General features: G+C 40.7%; 2 protein-coding genes across 2 annotated transcripts; both read left to right on the top strand.

Annotated features, from left to right (window-relative positions):
* The first annotated feature begins 16,032 nt into the window (after positions 1-16,032).
* On the top strand, positions 16,033-18,186 carry LOC145570957 (uncharacterized). The gene is made up of 3 exons (XM_081630072.1): positions 16,033-16,330; positions 16,577-17,254; positions 17,495-18,186. The coding sequence occupies exons 1-3, from the start codon at positions 16,033-16,035 to the stop codon at positions 18,184-18,186; spliced, it is 1,668 nt and encodes a 555-aa protein (XP_081486198.1).
* Positions 18,187-18,318: 132 nt separating this feature from the next.
* Positions 18,319-18,879, top strand: LOC145570956 (putative mitochondrial protein AtMg00310). Its single transcript, XM_081630071.1, has 2 exons — positions 18,319-18,483; positions 18,565-18,879. The coding sequence occupies exons 1-2, from the start codon at positions 18,319-18,321 to the stop codon at positions 18,877-18,879; spliced, it is 480 nt and encodes a 159-aa protein (XP_081486197.1).
* The last annotated feature ends 2,223 nt before the right edge of the window (positions 18,880-21,102 follow it).

Below are 21,102 nucleotides of genomic sequence, written 5' to 3'. Positions count from 1 at the left end.
AATTATCCCTTCATATTAATTATGGATCCCCATAAACCCTAGAATTAAACTACTCACACATAATTAAATCTAAAACATGCATAATAATAAAGTAAGCCATAAGGAATTGAAAGGAAGAAATTACTGAAATTAATTGAAATAGAAATCGTACCAAGACGGCGAAATTACAAAGTAGTCAAGATCAAGAGTATGGTAGAGAGAAAAGTCTAGAGAGAGAAAATATTAAGTAGAGAGAGAAAGTGAAAAGAAAAGAGTCCGTAAAAATAATTATCCTAAAACGTACTTAAACAACTTCTAATCAAAACTCCTAAATAGAAACTAAGTGCTCGTCTAACAAGCTCCTCTAGAAACACGCGCCCGATCGGGCTAAGGGCCGCCCGATCGGGCGCGCCTTTTGCTCGTAGCCCTTTGCTGCGCACTTTGCCCGATCGTGCTAAGCATCGCACGATCGGGCGCGCCTAGCACGTTGGCCCTATGATGCCTTGCCTTGCCCGATCGGGGCTATGCTTACCCGATCGGGCCCTTGTGGCTCCTCAAGGTTTTAGACTTCCGATTGGGCTCGACTCCTCGGCCCAATCCGGATCTCCTCTTCGGGTCTTGAATACTCGGTCCAAACCTCGGTATTCCAAATACCGAGCCCTTAATCACCGGCTCGATGGCTCTAGCCGGCCTTGGGCTTCAATGACGGTCATACTCCTCCAATGCTCGTAGTAGCTTCATAAAATCCCGGGAAAATACTCCAAAGGTGCAATTCCCTACAACACTCAACCGAAACTACGAAAACACTAGAAAATGCATATTAGTAACAAAAGTGGCTCTAAGGAGCCAAAAACACTACTAATTACGACCAAGGGACGGGGGTAAAATACTATATAAAATGGACATATCAGTGGGTTTATTTAGATCTGGTTTGTGTGGGTGTTAGTGGGTCGTGTGTGGGTGTTGCTGGTTTGTGGGTGGTTATTTCGTGGGTGTTGGTGGCTTTCGTGGGTGGTTCGTGGCTTGCTATTTCGTGGATTTTGGTGGGTGCTGGTGGTTCGTGGGTATTCATGGGTGTTGGTGGTTCGTGGGTATTTCGTGGGTGCTGGTGGTTCGTGGGTATTGGTGGTTCGTGTGTGGGAGTTAGTGGGTCGTGGGTGGGTGTTAGTGGTTCGTGGGTGGTTCCTGATCAGCTATTTCGTGGGTTTTGGTGGCTATTTCGTGGGTGGGTTTGGGTTTCGGATTTGGTGGGTTTTGGCCTTTAGCGTGGTTTTTGTGGTTCTCGGGTGGATTTCAGTGGTTTGTGAGCGGTTTCGGTGAGTTGTGGGTGGCGTGGGTGGTCGTTCATGGGTTTAAGGTGGCATGGTGGTGGTTTTGGGCCGCATGTGGTGGTGGTACGGGCGGTTCTGGTTAGATTGCAATTGCATTTTTTTCTTTAATAAATTTGACTAATAATTACTTACATGTGCATAACTTTCAATAATCATGTTTAAGAAGTTTTGCCTAGGAGTCCGCGCATACCCCCCTTTGTTGCAAATAACTGTTAATGGAGGTAGTATGTACGAGTAGTTATTTTTTTAAATCCGTAGTCTCTCCATTTTCGAAAGAAAGATAAGTTTAGTGGTTTTTAAAGATTGAAAAGGAAAATAAAATAGTGAAAATAAGTATAATATTAACATGGTAAATAGGAATATTTGTATTGGGAGTATGTAATCAATACTATTATCTATTGTAGCCAAAAAAAAAAAAAAAAAAAAAAAAAACCTTCCCTCTAGGGTTTCCTTGGGAGGGCGAATTCTTCTAGTTCGTGCTTGTTTATCTTTGATCTTCGAAGTTTAATTATCAATTTTCTGAGTCTGGTTTTTTTATTGGATGGCCTTGTAGACACGAAAATTTTATGAGTGTTATACATTAAATTAAATAAATTAATTTGGGTTAAAATCATATGAATAATCCATTTTAATTACTTTTTGGCCCACCCAAATAAATAATCCGAATTAATCAAATATAATTCGGGTTATAGAATAAATTTAACGGACCAGGTTAAAAGACTTCTAAGTCATAAAATGGGTCAGGCCCAAACCTACTAAGTCCACTCAAGGGGTTCTTTTCTCCTATAAATACACAATTCCTCCATCAGTTGAAGGGACCCAGAAATCATTATTCCAAGAGCTCATAAAACTCAAACGGAATTCTCTCTGAAGTAAGTCAATAAGCACATCAAACTCGTGCCGACTTGTTCAGATACACTCAAACACATTTGAATAGGATTAAGCTTCATAAGCCCTCGTTCAGGTGTATTCAAACAAAACCCTTGAATATAGGTTGACATCATTAAACGTCACTCTGCATTCAAACTCAAGTCGACGTCATCAAACGTCAACCTACAGGTGTCACATACGTGTCATCGTTAAGCTGCAGAACAGAATCAGAGGACTTAGTTTATTTTATTATAGACTTTTATACAGAGATTGTACCCAAAAATCAAATATTAATATAAATTCATTTGTTACTTTATTTCCCGTCTTTATTTATTTAGACTCGAAATTTGTGTAAACAAATTTTGGCACGCTCGGTGGGACTATCTCTGCCTCTCATCTCTGTTTCCGTACGTTAAAAAAAAACTTGAAATGGCCTCAAAGACTCCTGTCGACAAAAGAATCTCTACTACAGCTCAACAAAGGGCTGCTGAGTTGGCTGAAATGCTTAACAGCCAAACTAATGAGGGCATCGTTACTAGAGGGATGAAGCAAGCTATTGTTGACTCCGCCGCAAGAAGCTTGCGTGCCGTATCAATCCCAACCAAAGCACGAAAAAGTCGCGCTCGTCTTACTGCTTCTGTGAGGTCTCTCATGTCCTTCACTCACAAATCACATGAGAGTCTTGTGTTTGGTTCGTTCGAGCCTGTCACCCACACAAACTCATCCTTTGATCACTTTGATGAGGGACATGACAATGAGTTTAGTGTGAGCTCACCTGAGCCTACTTTTGTTGCTGTTATGGTGACGCATACTAAGACGGTCGAACAACAATTGGCTGAAATGAGCAGTATCCTTGAACAGCTAAAGAAAGATGGGAAGGAAAAAGATGCTCAAATCAGACAGCAAAATGAACAAATTGCTGCTTTGACAAAGAAGCTTGAGAAAAAATCGATTGAGACTGAAAGTGATGACAGCTCAGATGGTAGCACTAAATCGACGGAATTAAAGCCAAATGGGTCACAAAATTTAATCACTACTGAACAAGTTCAAGCTATGATAGCTAATGTTGTCAAGAGCCAACTTGGAGGGGGAGGTTTGTATAATAACCGGCGTTATGAGAAGCCTTACACTAGGAGGATAGATGAGCTGAAAATGCCGTTTGGATACCAACCTCCAAAATTTCAACTTTTCGATGCAAAGGGTAACCCAAAACAACATGTTGCACACTTCATAGAGAAGTGCAGCAATGGTGGTACCAAGGGTGACTTGCTTGTAAAACAATTCGTTCGTTCTCTTAAGGGAACCACTTTTGACTGGTACACCAACTTAGAGGCTGAGTCCATTGATAGTTGGGATCTAATGGAAATGGAGTTTTTGGGGCGGTTCTTCAGCACTGAACGTGTCGTTAGCATGACTGAGCTAACTCAAACTGCGCAATGGGATGAAGAGCCAGTCATTGATTACATCAACTGCTGGCGCGCTCTAAGTTTGGAATGTAAGGATCGACTGACTGAAACCTCTGCCATAGAGATGTGCATTAATGGGATGAGTTGGGAACTACATTACATCCTAAAGGGTATCAAACCAGGATCTTTTCAAGAGTTGGCGACGAGAGCTCATGACATGGAACTCTCGATCACCTACAACAAGAAGAAGAAGGGGCTTGCTTTGGAAGCCAAGAAAGAAAAGAAGGAGTATTATAAAAATGACAAGTCCTCTAAAAGTTCAACTAAGGAGACGTTGTCTGTGACTACCTCTTCTGCACCCATCAAGATTTCAGGGAAGAAGAAAGAAGAAAGTAAGGGTTCATCTTCGAGATTTGTCAAGAAAGATAAACCCACTTTGAAAGAGCTTCAAGCTAAGAAGTACCCTTTCCCAGACTCTGACTTGTCTGGCATGCTAGACAAATTGCTTGAAAACAAAATCATCGAGTTGCCGGAGTCAAAGCGCCCTGAGCAAATGAACAAGACATCCGATCCCAATTATTGTCCGTATCATAGGTTGATCAGTCATCCTATTGAAAAGTGTATAACACTTAAGGAGAAAATTATGCAATTGGCGAAGGAGGGGACAATCGAGCTAGATGTCGACGAGCCAGTGACATCAAATCATGCCTCAGTAGCTACTGAACCATCATTTCAGACTCAAACTTTGCAATTTGGAAGTTTGGAGCTAGTGATCATACTTGTGGAGAGTCAACCCATTCAACATGAAGTCTCATTCCAAGTTGAACACCAAACACATGTTAACTCCCAAGATGAAGATGATGACGAAGGGTGGACATTGGTGACAAGGAGAAGGCCAAGGAAACAAGTGCATGCTCCTAAACCACAACCTTCATATCGCAGAAAAAAGCAACAAAAAAAGAGAAAACCCAAGCCTTCAAAAGGAAAAAGGAAATTAAAGGAGGCCAGCAAGCACAAGGTCCTCCCTATAGATTTGCTTAATCAAGAGCCGTTGTCTCCCATAACTTTGGAGAAATATTTCCCGGAAGACTATTTTACCGTGGTTACGGCGAATACAGTTTCCTTTGTAGAGAATGAAGAAGAACAAGTTGATGATGAAACATCAATAGAATCAACTTTACAACGATCTGAGGTGGTAGTAGACCCAAAAATATCTACTGTCTTAGATGCTCTTCCTTCACGCATGGGATGGAGGCAAATTTTTCATTTGCCTAAAGAGATGTGTCAACAGTTATCTCTTGCACTTCAACACCCAGAGTTGTATGCCGATAAGGTAAAAAATGCTGGAGAACCTGCGGAGGATACCACAAAATGTGTGTCATGCAACGCGGCCTTAGCTTTCACAGATAATGACTTGTTGAATTGGTGTATGGCGTAAAGTGGACACTTCTTCCTCACAGTACATTACTGCCGAGGAACTCAGGGAAGGTGAGGGTGAGAACGATTTGCCCACTCCCAGAACTTCTGTATTTGATCGACTTCAACCATCTACTACGAGGAATCATATCTCAGTGTTCGATAGGCTTGGAGAATGTGACCATAGGGTGAAAGAAACTTCAAGTTCTCAACCCTTAAGGCGAAAATTATATGTCTTTAACCGCGTAGGCATGAAAAATGCCTCTAGCAAAGAACAAAGACAGTCGGCTTTTAGTCGCATAAAGAAAAGGGAAGACAATGTCATGAAAAATGACAAGCCGAAAAGTGTTGTTCCCTCTCGCATGAAAAGAACGCAAGACATAGATATCACTGAGAAACAACCTTTAAAGGCAAGAGTTCGCACTGTGGTTTTCACTAACCAAAAAGAGTCGTCAGACCATGCTATAGAGGAACATAATGAGATTGTTTCCACGAACCATGTGACGGCTGCAGAAGTGCCAAATCCCAATGAGGAAATAGAAACTGATGAAGCTCCCAAGACACTTGAAGATGGGGGACAAGCAACAGTAGATGAATTAAAAGAGTTAAACCTTGGCACTTTTAAAGACCCACGACCTATATACATCAGTGCCCTTCTAACCCAAGCGGAAGAACATGAGTACTTCAAATTACTCTCCGAGTACAAAAGATGTCTTTGCATGGAGTTACAAAGAAATGCCAGGTCTCAACCTGAAAGTCGCCGTTCATCGATTGGCAATAAAAAAAAGGTGTGAGTCCAAAAAAGTAATCTCAAAGGCGATTCAGGCCAGAGTTGATCTCGGAAATTGAATATGAGGTGAACAAACTCATTGATGCAGGGTTCATTCGTGAAGTCAAATACCCTACATGGATAGCAAACATTGTCCTTGTGAGGAAGAAAAATGGACAACTGCGAATTTGTGTGGACTTCCGCGATTTGAATGAAGCATGTCCCAAGGATGACTTCCCACTTCTAGTCACAGAAATCATGATCGATGCCACCACTGGACATGAAGCATTGTCATTCATGGATTGCACAGCTGGATACAATCAAATTCACATGGCGCCTGAAGATCAAGAAGCCACGACGTTTCGCACCCCAAAAGGGATATTTTGCTACAAAGTTATGCCGTTCGGTTTAAAAAATGCTGGGGCTACGTATCAACGTGCAATGCAAAAGATCTTCGAAGATATGATGCACAAAATTGTGGAGTGCTATGTGGACGATTTAGTGGTTAAGTCTAAAAAGAGGGAGGATCACCTAGGTGACCTTCGCAAAATCTTTGAAAGACTACGCAAATGTCAATTGAAAATGAATCCTCTCAAATGTGCGTTCGGTGTTACCTCAGGAAAATTTTTAGGTTTCATCGTAAAACATAGGGGAATTGAAATTGACCAAACCAAAATTAAGGCAATTCAAGAAATGCCTGTACCACAAAATCTCAAAGAACTTCGCGGTCTCCAAGGGCGCCTTGCATATATTCGGAGGTTCGTCTCCAATCTTGCAGGCAGATGTCAACCATTTAGTTATCTCATGAAAAAGGATGCTCTATTCAAATGGGATGAGTCATGTCAAAAAGCGTTCGACAATATAAAGAAGTATTTGTCCTCTCCGCCGGTTTTGGGGGCACTAGTTAAAGGAAAACCTCTAACCCTTTACATTGCTGCTCAAGAAAGATCATTGGGGGCAATGTGTGCTCAAGAAATTGAAGATCACAAGGAAATAGCTCTTTATTACTTGAGTCGAACATTGGTGGGTGCTGAGCTGAATTATTCACCAATTGAAAAAATTTGTCTTGCGTTAATTTTTGCCATTTCAAAAGTTAAAGCATTACATGCAAGCTCATACAGTCCATGTCGTCTCAAAAGCCGACCCAATCAAGTACATCCTCTCAAGACCAGTGTTGTCAGGAAGACTAGCTAAATGGGCTGTACACATCAAATAGTACGATATAGTGTTCGTACCACAAAAGTCTGTCAAAGGACAAGCCATCGCTGACTTCTTTGCTGACCACCCAGTACCACATGAATAGGAGATGTCCGTTGATTTGCCCGGAGAAGATGTGTTTAACATCAAGATACTACCACCATGGGAAATGTATTTTGACGGGGCTGCTCCTCAAGATGGCGCAGGAGCAGGGGTAGTCTTTGTATCGCCAGAAAAGCACGTTTTACCTTACTCATTTGTGTTAACTCAGTTGTGCTCAAACAACATGGCTGAGTACCAAGCTCTCATTATGGGTCTTCAAATGGCGGTTGAAATGGGAATTCAAGATCTTGATGTTTATGGAGATTCGCAACTCGATATAAGTCAACTTTTAGGTGAATATGAAGTCAAGAAAGAGGATTTAATTCCTTATCACAAACATGCATCAAGATTGCTTGACAAGTTTGACATTGTCAAGCTCAGCCATGTTCCAAGGAGTGCCAACAAGATGGCTGACGCGCTTGCCGGTCTTGCAGCTACTTTGACACTAGGGGGCAAAGGAAACCATGTCTGTGCCTGTTTGCAATCGTTGGGTAGTTGCACCCGAAGAATATGAAGTCGAAGATGACGAGGTTGAGGAGGTTGACATGATTACTGTATGCCAAATTGACAAAGAAGACTGGCGTCAACCAATCATCGACTATTTGGTCCACCAAAAGCTGCCTAATGATCCACGACATCGAACAGAAATTCGCCATCGAGCCTCTTGTTTTATTCTCTTCAAAGGGACTCTTTATAGACGATCTTTTGACAAGATATGGTCGAGATGTCTAGAAGATGAAGAGGCAACCAAAATAATAGAGGAATTTCATTCAGGAATTTGTGGAGCTCATCAATCTGGTCCTAAGCTTCATGATCGTATCAAAAGGGCGGGGTATTACTGGCCCTCGATGGTCCAAGATTGCATGGAGTTCGTTAAAAAGTGTGATGCATGTCAATTTCATGCAAAATTCATTCACCAACCTCCAGAACCACTACATCCAACTGTGACATCATGGCCATTCGAAGGATGGGGTCTTGACGTGGTTGGTCCAATAACACCAAAGTCATCTGGTGGTCACGCTTACATCCTAGCTGCCACAGATTACTTTTCCAAGTGGGCTGAAGCTATTCCCCTTCGTGAGGTGAAAAAAGAAAATGTTGTCGATTTCATTCGCACCCATATCATTTACAGGTATGGAATACCTCAAAGAATCGTCACTGATAATGGAAAGTCATTCGTCAACAACTTGATGGATAGCCTTTGCCAAAAGTTCAAGTTCACGCAACATAAGTCATCCATGTACAATGCTCCTGCAAATGGTCTAGCTGAAGCATTTAACAAAACGCTTTGCAGTTTGCTAAGCAAGGTCGTTGCAAAGTCTAAGCGTGACTGACATGAAAAGATAGGGGAAGCACTTTGGGCATATAGGACGACATACAAGAATGCAACACAATCTACCCCATACTCGTTGGTGTATGGTGTTGAGGTTGTCCTACCCTTAGAAGTTCAAATTCCATCACTAAGAATTGCCATTCAAGAGGGTTTAACTAGTGATGAAAATGACAAGCTTCGATTGGCTGAGCTTGAAGCACTTGATGAGAAAAGACTACAAGCTCAACAAAAATTGCAATGCTATCAAGCTCGCATGACACGCGCATTCAACAAAAAGGTTCAACCTCGTTCTTTTCAAATGGGAGACATGGTCCTGGCAGTGAGAAGGCCTATCATTACTTCACGCAAAACTGGAAATAAGTTCACATCAAAATGGGATGGTCCTTATGTGGTACGAGAAGTCTACACTAATGGAGCATACAAAATTGTTGATGCTGAGGGATTGCGCGTAGGTCCAATTAATGGCAAGTTTTTAAAGCGCTACTATTCATGAAGTGAAAGCCTTGCAAACTCCTAAGTAAGAGGATAAACTGCTTACCACAAAAAAAAAAAAAAAAAAAAAAAAAAAACCTCATTATACTACTCCTGGCCCGCAAGAGTACAAACTGTGTACGGCTAAACAAAATAAAACAAAACAAAACAAAAAAAAAACATACTCCTGGCCTGCAAGAGTATAAACTGTGTACGGCGAAATAATAATGAAATAAATTCATATGATAGAGATGAATAAAATAAAATGTCAAGGTCAAAATGAAAAGAATGTCAAAAAAAAAAAGTGTTGTTCGACTGCTAAATTAAACCATGAAAAAAAGGGGGGGTAGTCTATTCTCAATCCATCCACTCAAAAGGTTTGAGTAGTGATTGAAGCTCTTGAAGTTGAACTTTTTGTTGCTCCAATTGGACTATCTCATCAGCACTCAGAATAGGAGTTGAATGTAGGTCATCCAAAGTCTGCTTCACAGCCTTCATTTGTTCTTCAATTGATGTGATAGATCCTTTGCTAGCCACTAAGTCATTTGTCAGACGATTCTTCTCTTCGCAAGCTTTCGTCAATTCAGCTTCAAGATCTTCTACTCTTTTTGTGACTAAGGCATCTTGTTCCTTCAATTGCTCTTGCCTTTTCTGCTCATTAGCAAGGTTGGACTCCGCTTGCTTGAGAACCTCAGATTGAGCAAGTAAGTCTCTTGTTACTTGTTCAGATCTTTGTCGTTTCGCTGCAGCCTCCTCCAAAGCAAGGTAGGATTTGACTGAACAAACATAAGACTCAACTTTACGCTTTAGCGGAGCCGGGTCACCCTTGAGGTTTTGTATACCTCGATACACCATGGAAGCTTCTTCAAACCTTTTGGGTACCTCCGAATAAGGTGACGCTTGCAACATTGCCAAATATTGAGCACCTATCTGTTTTATTGCATCTGTAAAAATAGTACAAGAAAAGGGGCCTGGTCAAAACGTGTTTGCAGACATAGTAGGAGCGCAGACACGCTGAGATGAAGTTGTACGGTCATCAGCAATTGGCTGTCGAACCTCTAAAGCGTTGGAGGCAAGCTCAAGAGAATGAGGACCATCTACTGACTTTAGGCTTTGAGTAGGAGACTGTATTTCCTTCCTTGGTAAACTAAGAGAATTGTCACGAACTTTATTTGTAGCGATCCTTATTCCCTTCCCCTTGCCAGCAGTTGGTCTCGGTACAGGTAAAATACCCTCAACCTCTAAGAAGTCAGTGGCGACACTCTCGAAGTCTTGATCGTCCTAAAAAAAAAAGTGTCGAATACTTACAAGTGGTATGTCAGTAGGAACCGTAGGAAAATCTTGAAGATCGCCAAAAGAGTCCACATCGTTTAAAGTGATGTCCTCTTCATCAACAACGTCTGATCGCCTCTTACTCGTACGTTTATGCTTGTAGTTGACGTCAGATTCTCGGTCACTAGAGCTTCCTCCTTGGCTGACATCTCTAGTTGTCGTCGATTTAGAGTTGCCTTGATTGGACGAAGGCTCATGACTCCTTTTACCACCAGTATTGGTCTTCGGTCGAGGAGCACTTGTGTCACCAGCATGTTCCTGGCTCTTCCTAGACTTGTTGGGATCAGCTTCAATACTTGCGCAAAGGACGTCAACCTTGTCTCTAAGGTCATTAACTGTCACTTTAGACCACCAAGACTGAAAAGCCTAAGTTACAAGGTCACGCCAATTCAGGGAAAGACAAGGAGTCAACACCCGGGATTGACTGCCACAAAACAAAATCAAGTCCCAATGCCGAAGAGCTTCATAATAGCCTACAAATTGACGATCACCTATGGCACGCGTAAGCATACCGAGAACATCTTGACAAAACCCAAATTGTCTACCAAATCGATGAGGATTGTAAGGCTCTATGAAAAATTTGTCACCGGAACGTACAGGAATGTAGCTAGAGCGAAGGGAGATGAGATAGCCAAACTGTGGAATCTCAAGCTTCCCATCATCAAACAAAGCGATGTTCATGTTCTTGTTCGGCACGGTACACCCAACCCTCGATGTGGTCCCTTCATGTATCAGATCTCGTGCTTCTTTATCCTTAAAATGCTTTGAACTTTGAGAACCCGAGAATACAGTCATTAAAGGGCCTGGGAGAGCTAGATCCAGATTGTGATGAGTTCCGAAATAGTATGCGAGCCAACTATACAAGTAATGGGCTGGGAAGAATGAACCAGAATAAGAAGGTTTGGGAGGCCTCAAAATGTTGTTCAGACCATGATAAATGCCTCCCAAGACGGGAACTGCCAAGCTGAACGGTTTACCACAAGCCATCAAGGTTGGAATCTCAAACGTCGCAGGTCTTATCGATCTACTATCACACTGCAGAAGTACAAATGCGCATAACCAACAAGACAAGAAAGCAGCAGTATAGGCTGTTCCCCTTCTGTTGTTGCCGGGAAGACCTAAACGCTCAAACATGGATAACTCATCATTCGTCCACGCCGGAGGTACATCTGGTAACGTTCCATCAGGGTCATGTGTAGATTGTGGAGGAGTCGAGAGATATCTTGTCCTCTTTGGCGAGCAAGTTTTCTTCTGGTACCAAAATCTAATCCATTCTTTGGCTGAAACCTCCCTCCTTGAACCCGACTCTTTGTAAAGGCAATGATAAGCAACAAACAAATGCTCACAAGCCTTCGAAATGTACCGTTTGTTGTCCTCATTTGTTGCTGTTAGGGTCGCAGAATGAGGGACAGTCTCATCATAAATTTCCCCATAAATAGGTAAGCCACCTAGTCTATGCAAATCCCACAGTGAAATGGACCACTCTCCTGCCATTGTATGGAGTGTGTTTGTGGTAGGGCACCAACTCTCACAGAATGCTCGTAAAATATGCGAATTTTTGTCATAGGAATAAAGTGAGGCATAGACAGCGTTGTAGATTGATGCGGATTCCAGATATTCCCTCGAGCGACACAGAACGTCCTCAGTCCACTCTCGATAGCCTGGGATGAAGCATGATTCACCATACATCTTTAGAACAGCAAATCCCCATCTTACGGACCCTTCAATAATGGAACGACCCAATAAGGGAAGTAAGTTATCTGTTGCAGGTCTACTCTGAAGGGTGTCTTGGAGCTTGTAAACCTTTGTGGTGTTGCAGACATTAGCAATTTCAACAGACATGTCACTGCGGAAATTTTGCTTACAAATACTTGTTTGCATGCCATTAGGCCGTCGCAATAATTGTCGAATTTGTAGACGCGTGCCAGTCTTGGGGTTGTCACTCTCTTGGTCGACGAGAGAAAGATAGGATCGAGAACCTTCATTGAATTCCACTACGTGCACCTTGTCCATGATCAAAGACTAAAAAATAAAAAAAAAATAAAAAAATGAGTGTTTGACATGGCACATGTATAATGAATATGTCATGAAGTCAATCTTGTATTGGAATTTCGAGTAGGCTAGTCTTAAGATTTCAAGTTCATAACGACTGGCATACATGACTTAACATCTCCGATGGGTTCATAACAAAGAGTCTTGACCCATCGCGACATGGGCGACTCAAATCTTCAAGTTATCAGACCTGTCTTAAAGACGTCAAGATCATAACGACTAGCATACATGACTTGACGTCTCCGATGAGTTCATAACAAAGGGTCCTGACTCATCGCGACAAGGGCGACTTCAAATCTTCAAGTTATCAGACCTGTCTTAAAGACGCCAAGTTCATAACGACTGGCATACATGACTTGACGTCTCCGATGAGTTCATAACAAAGGGTCCTGACTCATCGCGACAAGGGCGACTTCAAATTTTCAAGTTATCCGGCCAGTCTTAAGATGTCAAGTTCATAACGACTAGCATACATGACTTGACATCCCCGATGGGTTCATAACAAAGAGTCCTGACCCATCGCGACATGGGCGGCAACGTAGGGCTACCTTGTGAATCTGTCATATGCACAACATTACAAAGAACAAACATAAAAAAAAAAAAAAAAGTGTATTAATTTATGTATGATGTATACGTGCAAATAGCCAAATATCACACAAAGAACCTCAAAGTACACCATCCAAATATTGGGTATTGATTATTGAGTGACAATTGCTACACTAAAATAATCGATTCAAGGTTAACTAGGCTTAATGAGCAATTACTACTCCGTAGTAAATATTCAATGGAGTATATCAAGATTGATCTTCTTTGATCACAACACACAAAAAAGCACATCAACATGACCGGAAATATTGCTTGGAGTTTCAGCAGCATCGCAATACGAGACAAAATTGCAACTTAAAAAAAAAAAGAAAAAAAAAAAGAGTAAGCAAACAAACTTACTAGACACGTGAGTACATTTGGTTTCTTGAAAATTTCTTGAAAAAAAGAAATCGAATTACTCCAAAGACAGAGCACTCCAAGTCCTTTGCTTTTATTTCTATAAATTCATGGAGTATTATTCATGGTTGATTTGTATAATTGTATTGGATGGAAAGTGAATATTCAAAAAAGCAAAAGTTAGGTATCAATTACCTATTGCAAAACGATTGACTCGCTGTAATAATAGTCCAAATTATCGAATTCCTTTTGCGACGACAATCGAAAGCGGGAATGTCAATGAAGATTTTTTTTAAGACTGCAAACAAATCAGGAAGTCGTTATAATTGAACAATTCTTGGAAAATATAAGCATGGATTAATCGGGGAAAGGAAGCAAAGTATGACCTTGTTCGTCAAAGCGAGTCCACCGTGATGAAGAAATCGAGAAGGGGCAAATTCCTTATTTTATAGGTTTCGGTTGACAATAATCTTTTAGGAGATCAAAACCTAATACAACTAGGAGTCTAACCTTGGGGCTCAAGAATTCCCATAAATCAAACCCAGTACTTAAAAAAAAACAAAAAAAAAACTAAGTATTAATGACTTCCAAGTCAAGTAAAAGAGTCGAGATCTTGTCACGCCAAACACTTCAAATCGTGTATGTGACACAGTCTCAAGGGGGCAATTTGTAGACACGAAAATTTTATGAGTGTTATACATTAAATTAAATAAATTAATTTGGGTTAAAATCATATGAATAATCCATTTTAATTATTTTTTGGCCCACCCAAATAAGTAATCCGAATTAATCAAATATAATTCGGGTTATAGAATAAATTTAACGGACCAGATTAAAAGACTTCTAAGTCATAAAATGGGCCAGGCCCAAACCTACTAAGTCCACTCAAGGGGTTCTTTTCTCCTATAAATACACCATTCCTCCATCAGTTGAAGGGATCTAGAAATCATTATTCCAAGGCTCATAAAACTCAAACGGAATTCTCTCTGAAGTAAGTCAATAAGCACATCAAACTCGTGTCGACTTGTTCAGATACACTCAAACACATTTGAACAGGATTAAGCTTCATAAGCCCTCGTTCAGGTGTATTCAAACAAAACCCTTGAATATAGGTTGACATCATTAAACGTCACCCTGCATTCAAACTCAAGTCGACGTCATCAAACGTCAACCTACAGGTGTCACATACGTGTCATCGTTAAGCTGCGGAACAGAATCAGAGGACTTAGTTTATTTTATTATAGACTTTTATACAGAGATTGTACCTAAAAATCAAATATTAATATAAATTCATTTGTTACTTTATTTCCCGTCTTTATTTATTTAGACTCGAAATTTGTGTAAACAAGCCTCTCAAGAGGATGTTGTATCGTCTGGTGGAGAGTGTGAGAAGGATCACAGGGCTCGCTCAATTGAAAAAAATGAAGACAATGAAACGGTTATAGACTGGGTGATTGATGAGGAGGAAGATGAGGATGCTCGAATGTCTTTGGTGGTGGTAGGGAAGGTATGGATTGATAGGCACGTCAATGCGAATGTTTTAATAACAATGATGAAGCGGTTATGGAATCCTAAACATGGGGTTGAAGCAAGCTACATCGAGAAAAATGTTTTTCACTTCCAATTCCATCACTGGCGAGACAAGGATAGTGTCATGGACGCCCAACCATGGCACTTTGATAGGCATGCTATCATGTTGAGTGACATTAATGAAGACTGTAAACCGTCCGAAATGCCTCTACACTCTATCCCTTTCTGGATCAGTGTGTATGACTTACCGTTTAAAGGCAGGAGTAATGAAGAGAATGCAAGAAATCTTAGCAACAAGATTGGTACCTTCATCAAGATGGATCGTACTTACGGGGAGGGAGTGAATAAATCGCTTCGCATTCGGGTGCTTATTGATCTGCGCAAACCGATCAAATCATCTATCTCTATCAAGATGCGTGGTGGGGTGAAGGAACAATTTAGGGTCGCCTATGAGAAACTTCCCTTATTCTGCTATGTTTGTGGTATGTAAGGACATGGCGAGAAGGACTGTGATCACAACAATGGGGTCTCTTCCCCAAAACGCCTATTTGATGATAGCGTTCGTGTCTCTTCGCCTTGGCAGGTTGTCAAAAAGGAAGTTAGCAAAGACAACTCTGCTCCCTTGAAGAGTGCTCATAGACTGTTCATAACCAAGACCTCAAATGTGAGGAATACAACTGACAACAAGGCTTTATCTAGTATCACAAACTCGTTGGAAGGTGTGGTGGTCTCAAAGGACTCGGGGTGCGAAAAAGAACATGTAGATGAGACGACAGATACTGATGGGGTTGGTGAATGTGCTGCATTGGTGGAAGGGAACACCACTACTATACTAAACAAGTCGGTTGATAAGGAGGAGAGTATGGCTCCTACAATTCTCAGCTTTGAAGTAGGCAAAAGTGCTCCGAACCCAAAGCAAAGATGTACCAAGAAACAAGTGAATTCTCAGAGAGATGTCATAATGCGAGAGGAAGCTCTACAGTTGAGTACCATAGGCAGTATGGGACTTCATTGTGGAGTGAGCAGCAAGGTAGAAGATAAGAGAGGTGCTGATTGTGTGGCGGGGTCGGCAGTCCATGAGGTTGGGGGGAAGACAATGGTTAAGAAGGCAAGAATTGCTCGCACAAGAAATGATGAACCAGACAACATGAAAGTAGAGGGTAGTGGCATGACCCACACCCTCGAACAACAATGAAAATATTTAATTGGAACGTCCATGGGCTTGGCAACCCACGGACATGTAAAGCTCTCCGGGATTGGTGTTGGAGAGAGAGGCCGAATATTGTCTTCCACATGGAAACAATGATAGATGATACTTCCTTGTCAAGGGTTCGTAACGCATGCGGTTTTGTCAATGGCGTATGTCTTAGTAGTAGTGGCAACTCGGGGGGTCTTGGTTTGTGGTGGAAAGACATCAATGTAAAGGTAGTTTCGTACTCCACTCACCGCTTTTGTATTGATGTTTGTGATCATAATGATGTTCCGAAGTGGAGATCGGTGGGTGTATATGGATGGTCCGAGAATGAAAATAAGCACCTCACTTGGGATCTTATGTTCGGAGATTCCAACGAAATTCTTAGTATGGAGGGAAAAGAGGGTGGTGCGTGGAGAAGTGAAAGAGCTATGGATGCATTTTGAGCTGCTCTAGACGGTTGTGAGTTGAGGGATTTAGGCTTCCGGGGCAGCGTGTTCACTTGGAAGAGGGGTAATTCTCCCTCTACTTTTGTAAGAGAACGGCTTGATCGATTCTTAGGGGACGTTAGGTGGTGCTCTGAGTTTCATGTACATGAGGTCCAAGTGTTTCCTATATACCACTCAGATCATGCCCCTCTTCTTCTTACGACAGGATCTCAAGGAGACAAAGGTCGGTTTGAAAAGCACTTCAAGTTCGAGGCTCTTTGGTTATCGAAAGAGGAGTATGGGACGGTTGTCAAGGAAGCATGGGAGAGTAGTGCTGGGTTCCAAACTCTGCATAGACTGTCCCAATGTGCGGACTCCTTGAGGTCATGGGCTACCACAACTTTTGGAAGCATTAAAAAAAGAATAAAAGAAGTAGAGGAAAAACTCAAAGAGGCGCAACTTCAAAGCCCCGATGCAGCGATGCTAGAACAAAGTAACAATATTTCCCTTGAGCTTGATGACCTCCATCGGCTTGAGGAATCTTATTGGCATGCAAAGGCTAGGGCGAATGAAATGAAAGATGGAGACAATAACACCGCTTATTTCCATCAAAAGGCAAGCCTTAGGAAACAATACAACAATATCCCGGGTCTCTTCGACAAAAATGGCGTATGGAAGGGTAGTAAACAGGAGTTGAAGACAATAGTGGCAGATTACTTTGACATCCTATTTGCCACGGCTGGTCCCACAGACTTTGAGCATGCTATGGAGGGAATTGAACATGTTGTTTCTGCTGAGATGAATGTCGAATTGAATGCCAAACCAACTGATGTTGAGATAAGGGACTCTCTCTTTCAAATGCACCCGCATAAAGCCCCAGGTCCTGACGCCCCAGGTCCTGACGGTATGCATGCTTTATTTTTCCAAAAATTTTGACATATTATTGGGAATGATATTATCTGTTTTGTGAAAAACTGGTGGAATGGCAATGGTGACTTGATTATTGTTAATAGGACCTGTGTGGTTTTAATTCCGAAATGTGAAAAGCTAAAGCACATGACGGAATTTAGACCAATTAGTTGCTGCAATGTGTTATATAAAATTATTTCAAAAGTGATGGCCAATAAATTAAAACCTTTTCTAGATAAAATCATCTCCATTAATCAGAGTGTGTTCATCCCGAAAAGGTTGATTACGGATAATGTCCTCATTGCTTTTGAAATTTTCCATGCTATGAAGAGGAAAGGGGAGGGGAAAAATGGGTCAATTGCCATGAAATTAGATATAAGCAAAGCTAATGGCAGAGTGGAATGGGTTTTTTTGGAGAGGGTCATGTATAAGATGGGGTTCAGTGATGATTGGGTCCGGCAAATTATGGATTGCCTATCTAGTGTCTCATTTACTTTCAAGATAAATGGGAGTATTTCTGGTTCGGTAACACCGTCTAGGGGGCTTCGACAAAGGGATCCTATTTCTCCTTACTTATTTCTCATTGTTGCTGATGCGTTTTCTACTTTGTTATCCAAAGCGGCTGCTGATGGTCGTATACATGGGGCGAGAATTTGCAATGGGGCCCCGAGAGTATCTCATTTATTTTTTGCCGATGATAGTATTTTGTTTGCTAGAGCTACGGTGAGTGAATGCTCGGTGATAGCTGACATTATCAGCAAATATGACAGGGCATCTGGTCAAAGTGTTAATCTAAGCAAAACCGATGTTGTCTTTAGCAAATGTGTCAATACTGATCGGAGGAAAGAAATTGTTGATATTCTTGGTTTGAAGGAGGTTGCACAACATGAGAAATATCTTGGCTTGCCTACTATAATTGGGAGATAAAAAAAGGCAATCTTTGCTACCTTAAAAGCGAGAATTTGGCAACGGATCCAAGGGTGGAAAGAGAAGCTCTTATCAAGGCCGGGGAAGGAGGTCCTAATTAAAGCCGTGGCACAAGCTATTCCGACTTATATGATGAGCATCTTTAAAATACCGGAAGGCTTAATTGATGAAATTCACTCCCTTTTTGCTCGATTTTGGTGGGGCTCTACGGGATCAAGGAGGAAAATGCATTGGCATAGTTGGGAAGCCCTTTGCCGTCTAAAATCAATAGGGGGAATGGGTTTCCGCGATCTTAAGGTGTTTAACCAAGCACTGCTTGCAAAGCAATTATGGCGCCTACACTCTATGCCTAACACTTTTCTCTAATCTATCTTGAAGGCCAGGTATTTTCAGAATGATATAGTTCTCAAGGCTTTTAGAGGATTTGATCCTAGCTATTCGTGGCGAAGTTTATGGGGGTCGAAGGCCTTACTATTGGACGAACTGAAATGGCGTGTTGGAAACGGTGATTCTATCCGGGTATGGCTGGACTCGTGGCTCCCTAGACGGCCTGCTACTGCTGCCCCTGCTCATGGTCCGAGTTTTGATCCAAATCTGAAAGTGGCAGCCCTTAAACATCAGGACAGTGGTGACTGGAATCATGCTGTTTTGAGTGGTTTATTCTCCGAAGAGGATTGTAACAAAATTCTATAACTTACTACTCCTTGTAACAGCTCTACTGACTGTCTATTCCGGTGGCTTGCCAAAAATGGAGAATACTCTTTTAAATCAGGGTATTGATTGGGGCGTCTTGGCCAAATTGAGAATGTTAGAGCTACAGAGAATAGAGAATTATGGGGCCTTGTGTGGAGCAAAGAAAGACAGCTGAAACTAAACCATTTCATCTGGAAAGCTTGCAAAGGAAGTCTAGCTGTGAAAGAATTGATGTATCAGTGCCACATTACCCAGGATGCAACATGTTCGAGCTGTGGAGTGGAAAATGAGTTTATTTCTCATGTGCTTTTTGAATGTCATAATGCAAAAAGTGTGTGGAAGGGCAATAAATTCGCCAACCTAATTCGTGACCTCCCAAATGAACATTTCAGCTCTACACTGCTGTGGATGGCAAGCAAAGTTGATAAAGAAAAGTTGGTTCGGATCTTAGCTATTGCTTGGTCAATCTAGTTCTATACGAATATGCTAATTTTTGAAAATAAACAGTCGGACCCTGTTATGATGGCTGCAAACTTCGTGAAAAATGCGATTGATCATGCTAGTTATTCTCACAGAACCTCTGCTTCAGTTCCTGCACAGTCTATTCCTTCAGTTGCCCAATGGTGCTGCCTCCCTGCAGGTACAATGAAGATTAATGTTGATGCACATATCGCGGCTCCATACACAAGCCTAGGGGTCGTGGTTAGGGATCACACAATCGCCATTCAGCTGACAGCAACCAGAATGTATAAGGGGGTTTGGGAGGTGGATCAAGCTGAGGCTGCGACACTTCGTTATGGGCTCTCAATTGCAAAGAGATTTGGGTAAGCAAGGGTATGGTTTGAAGGTGACTCCCTGAGTGTGATGAAGCAAGCAAACAACAATGAACAAGGCTTCTCTCCTATTTATTTGCTCTTTGAAGATATCTCTCAGTTAGCAAGCTCTGTTGATCTTTGTTACTTTTCACATATCAAACGTGTAAGGAATATTGTTGCTCATCTTGTAGCTAGATGGAATACTCGGGGCAACTCCGAGTTAGTTTGTATGAACGAGCTCCCTCAAAGTATTATTACTTTGGCGGAGAATGATTTAATATAAATGTCCCCTAACGTTTGTTTCAAAAAAAAAAAAAAAAAAAAATCAATACTATTATTTTAAAATAGGAAATTTAAAACAAAAGATAGAGTGTCACATCACCTCTTTTTTTTTCCTAGGTTTTTTCCCTTTTTATTTTTTTAATTTTTATTTTATTTTATGATTTATCCTTCGATTTCTTTCACTCAAGACAGAACGCTTCATACAATCAGTCCCCTTAAACGACATTATTCTTTTTCAGTTTCTCTATTTCAGTTATTTATAAATACTTAAATTCATTCTCAATTCGTCACTGGTATTTTATCAATTCTCTTTCTCTCGCCTTTCTGATAATCTCTTTGATTTTTTTGTGTTCTAATATCCATTCCCTTTTAATTTCTCATATATTTAGTCAATTTTAATGTTTTAATTGTCTTTGAACTTTTTATTCCATTATGTGTATTTTTAGATCTGATAATCGAGGTTCTTTCAAAAAAAAAAAAAAAAAAAAACAAAAAACAAAAAACAAAACTGAAAAATCAGGGTTGATAGAAGCGTCGAATTTACAGTTTCTATGTGACTAATTTTGCCATTTTCCTGATTTATATCCAATTTCAAAGTTATGTTTTCTGTAATTTACTTGGTAATGATTTTTCAATGTATATTATATTCATATGTCAATTGCGCAATCAATTTTAATTTTGATGAATTTATTGATTTTTTAAATTTTTTTTTTTTTTTTTTTGAATTCTGTTGGAACAAAATTGATGCAAATTGTAACGATATTTGACTACTTATGGCCTATTGATTTAATCTTTTGAAAACAATTGTATCAGCGTTTTAGTTTTTCAGAAATTCATTTTCCTGGTATTTTTTTCCCTTATGTTTGATATTTTGTATTTCGTAAAATAATTAACTCTTTTAATAAGTTAATAACCAATCGATTTCACTCATGCATGTTGATTTTCAGGTTTCAAATTGTCAAAAGCTTATATGATTTAGAAATTTCAATCAATTATTTCCAAAGGTATGAGTAATATCATTTTATTTTACAATTATACTTGGCTTTTGACTAGGATGATGGAATGGCAATTTGTGCAGGTTTTTATTTCGGTTAAATTTGAGTAGGAGGTTCTTGCAATTTTTTTG

The sequence above is a fragment of the Chenopodium album genome, chromosome 12 (assembly GCF_948465745.1).
Source record: "Chenopodium album chromosome 12, dcCheAlbu1.1, whole genome shotgun sequence".
NCBI classification, from domain to species: domain Eukaryota; kingdom Viridiplantae; phylum Streptophyta; class Magnoliopsida; order Caryophyllales; family Amaranthaceae; genus Chenopodium; species Chenopodium album.
This window is presented reverse-complemented; position numbering and strand designations above follow the sequence as displayed.

Coding starts and splice junctions, on each gene's coding strand:
- LOC145570956 (XM_081630071.1), top strand. CDS start 18,319: ATGAGCATCTTTAAAATACCGGAAGGCTTAATTGATGAAATTCACTCC. Junction 18,484..18,564: donor TGGGTTTCCGCGATCTTAAG/GTGTTTAACCAA, acceptor TCTATCTTGAAG/GCCAGGTATTTTCAGAATGA.
- LOC145570957 (XM_081630072.1), top strand. CDS start 16,033: ATGATAGATGATACTTCCTTGTCAAGGGTTCGTAACGCATGCGGTTTT. Junction 16,331..16,576: donor TATGGAGGGAAAAGAGGGTG/GTGCGTGGAGAA, acceptor TTCTTACGACAG/GATCTCAAGGAGACAAAGGT. Junction 17,255..17,494: donor TGACGCCCCAGGTCCTGACG/GTATGCATGCTT, acceptor AACCTTTTCTAG/ATAAAATCATCTCCATTAAT.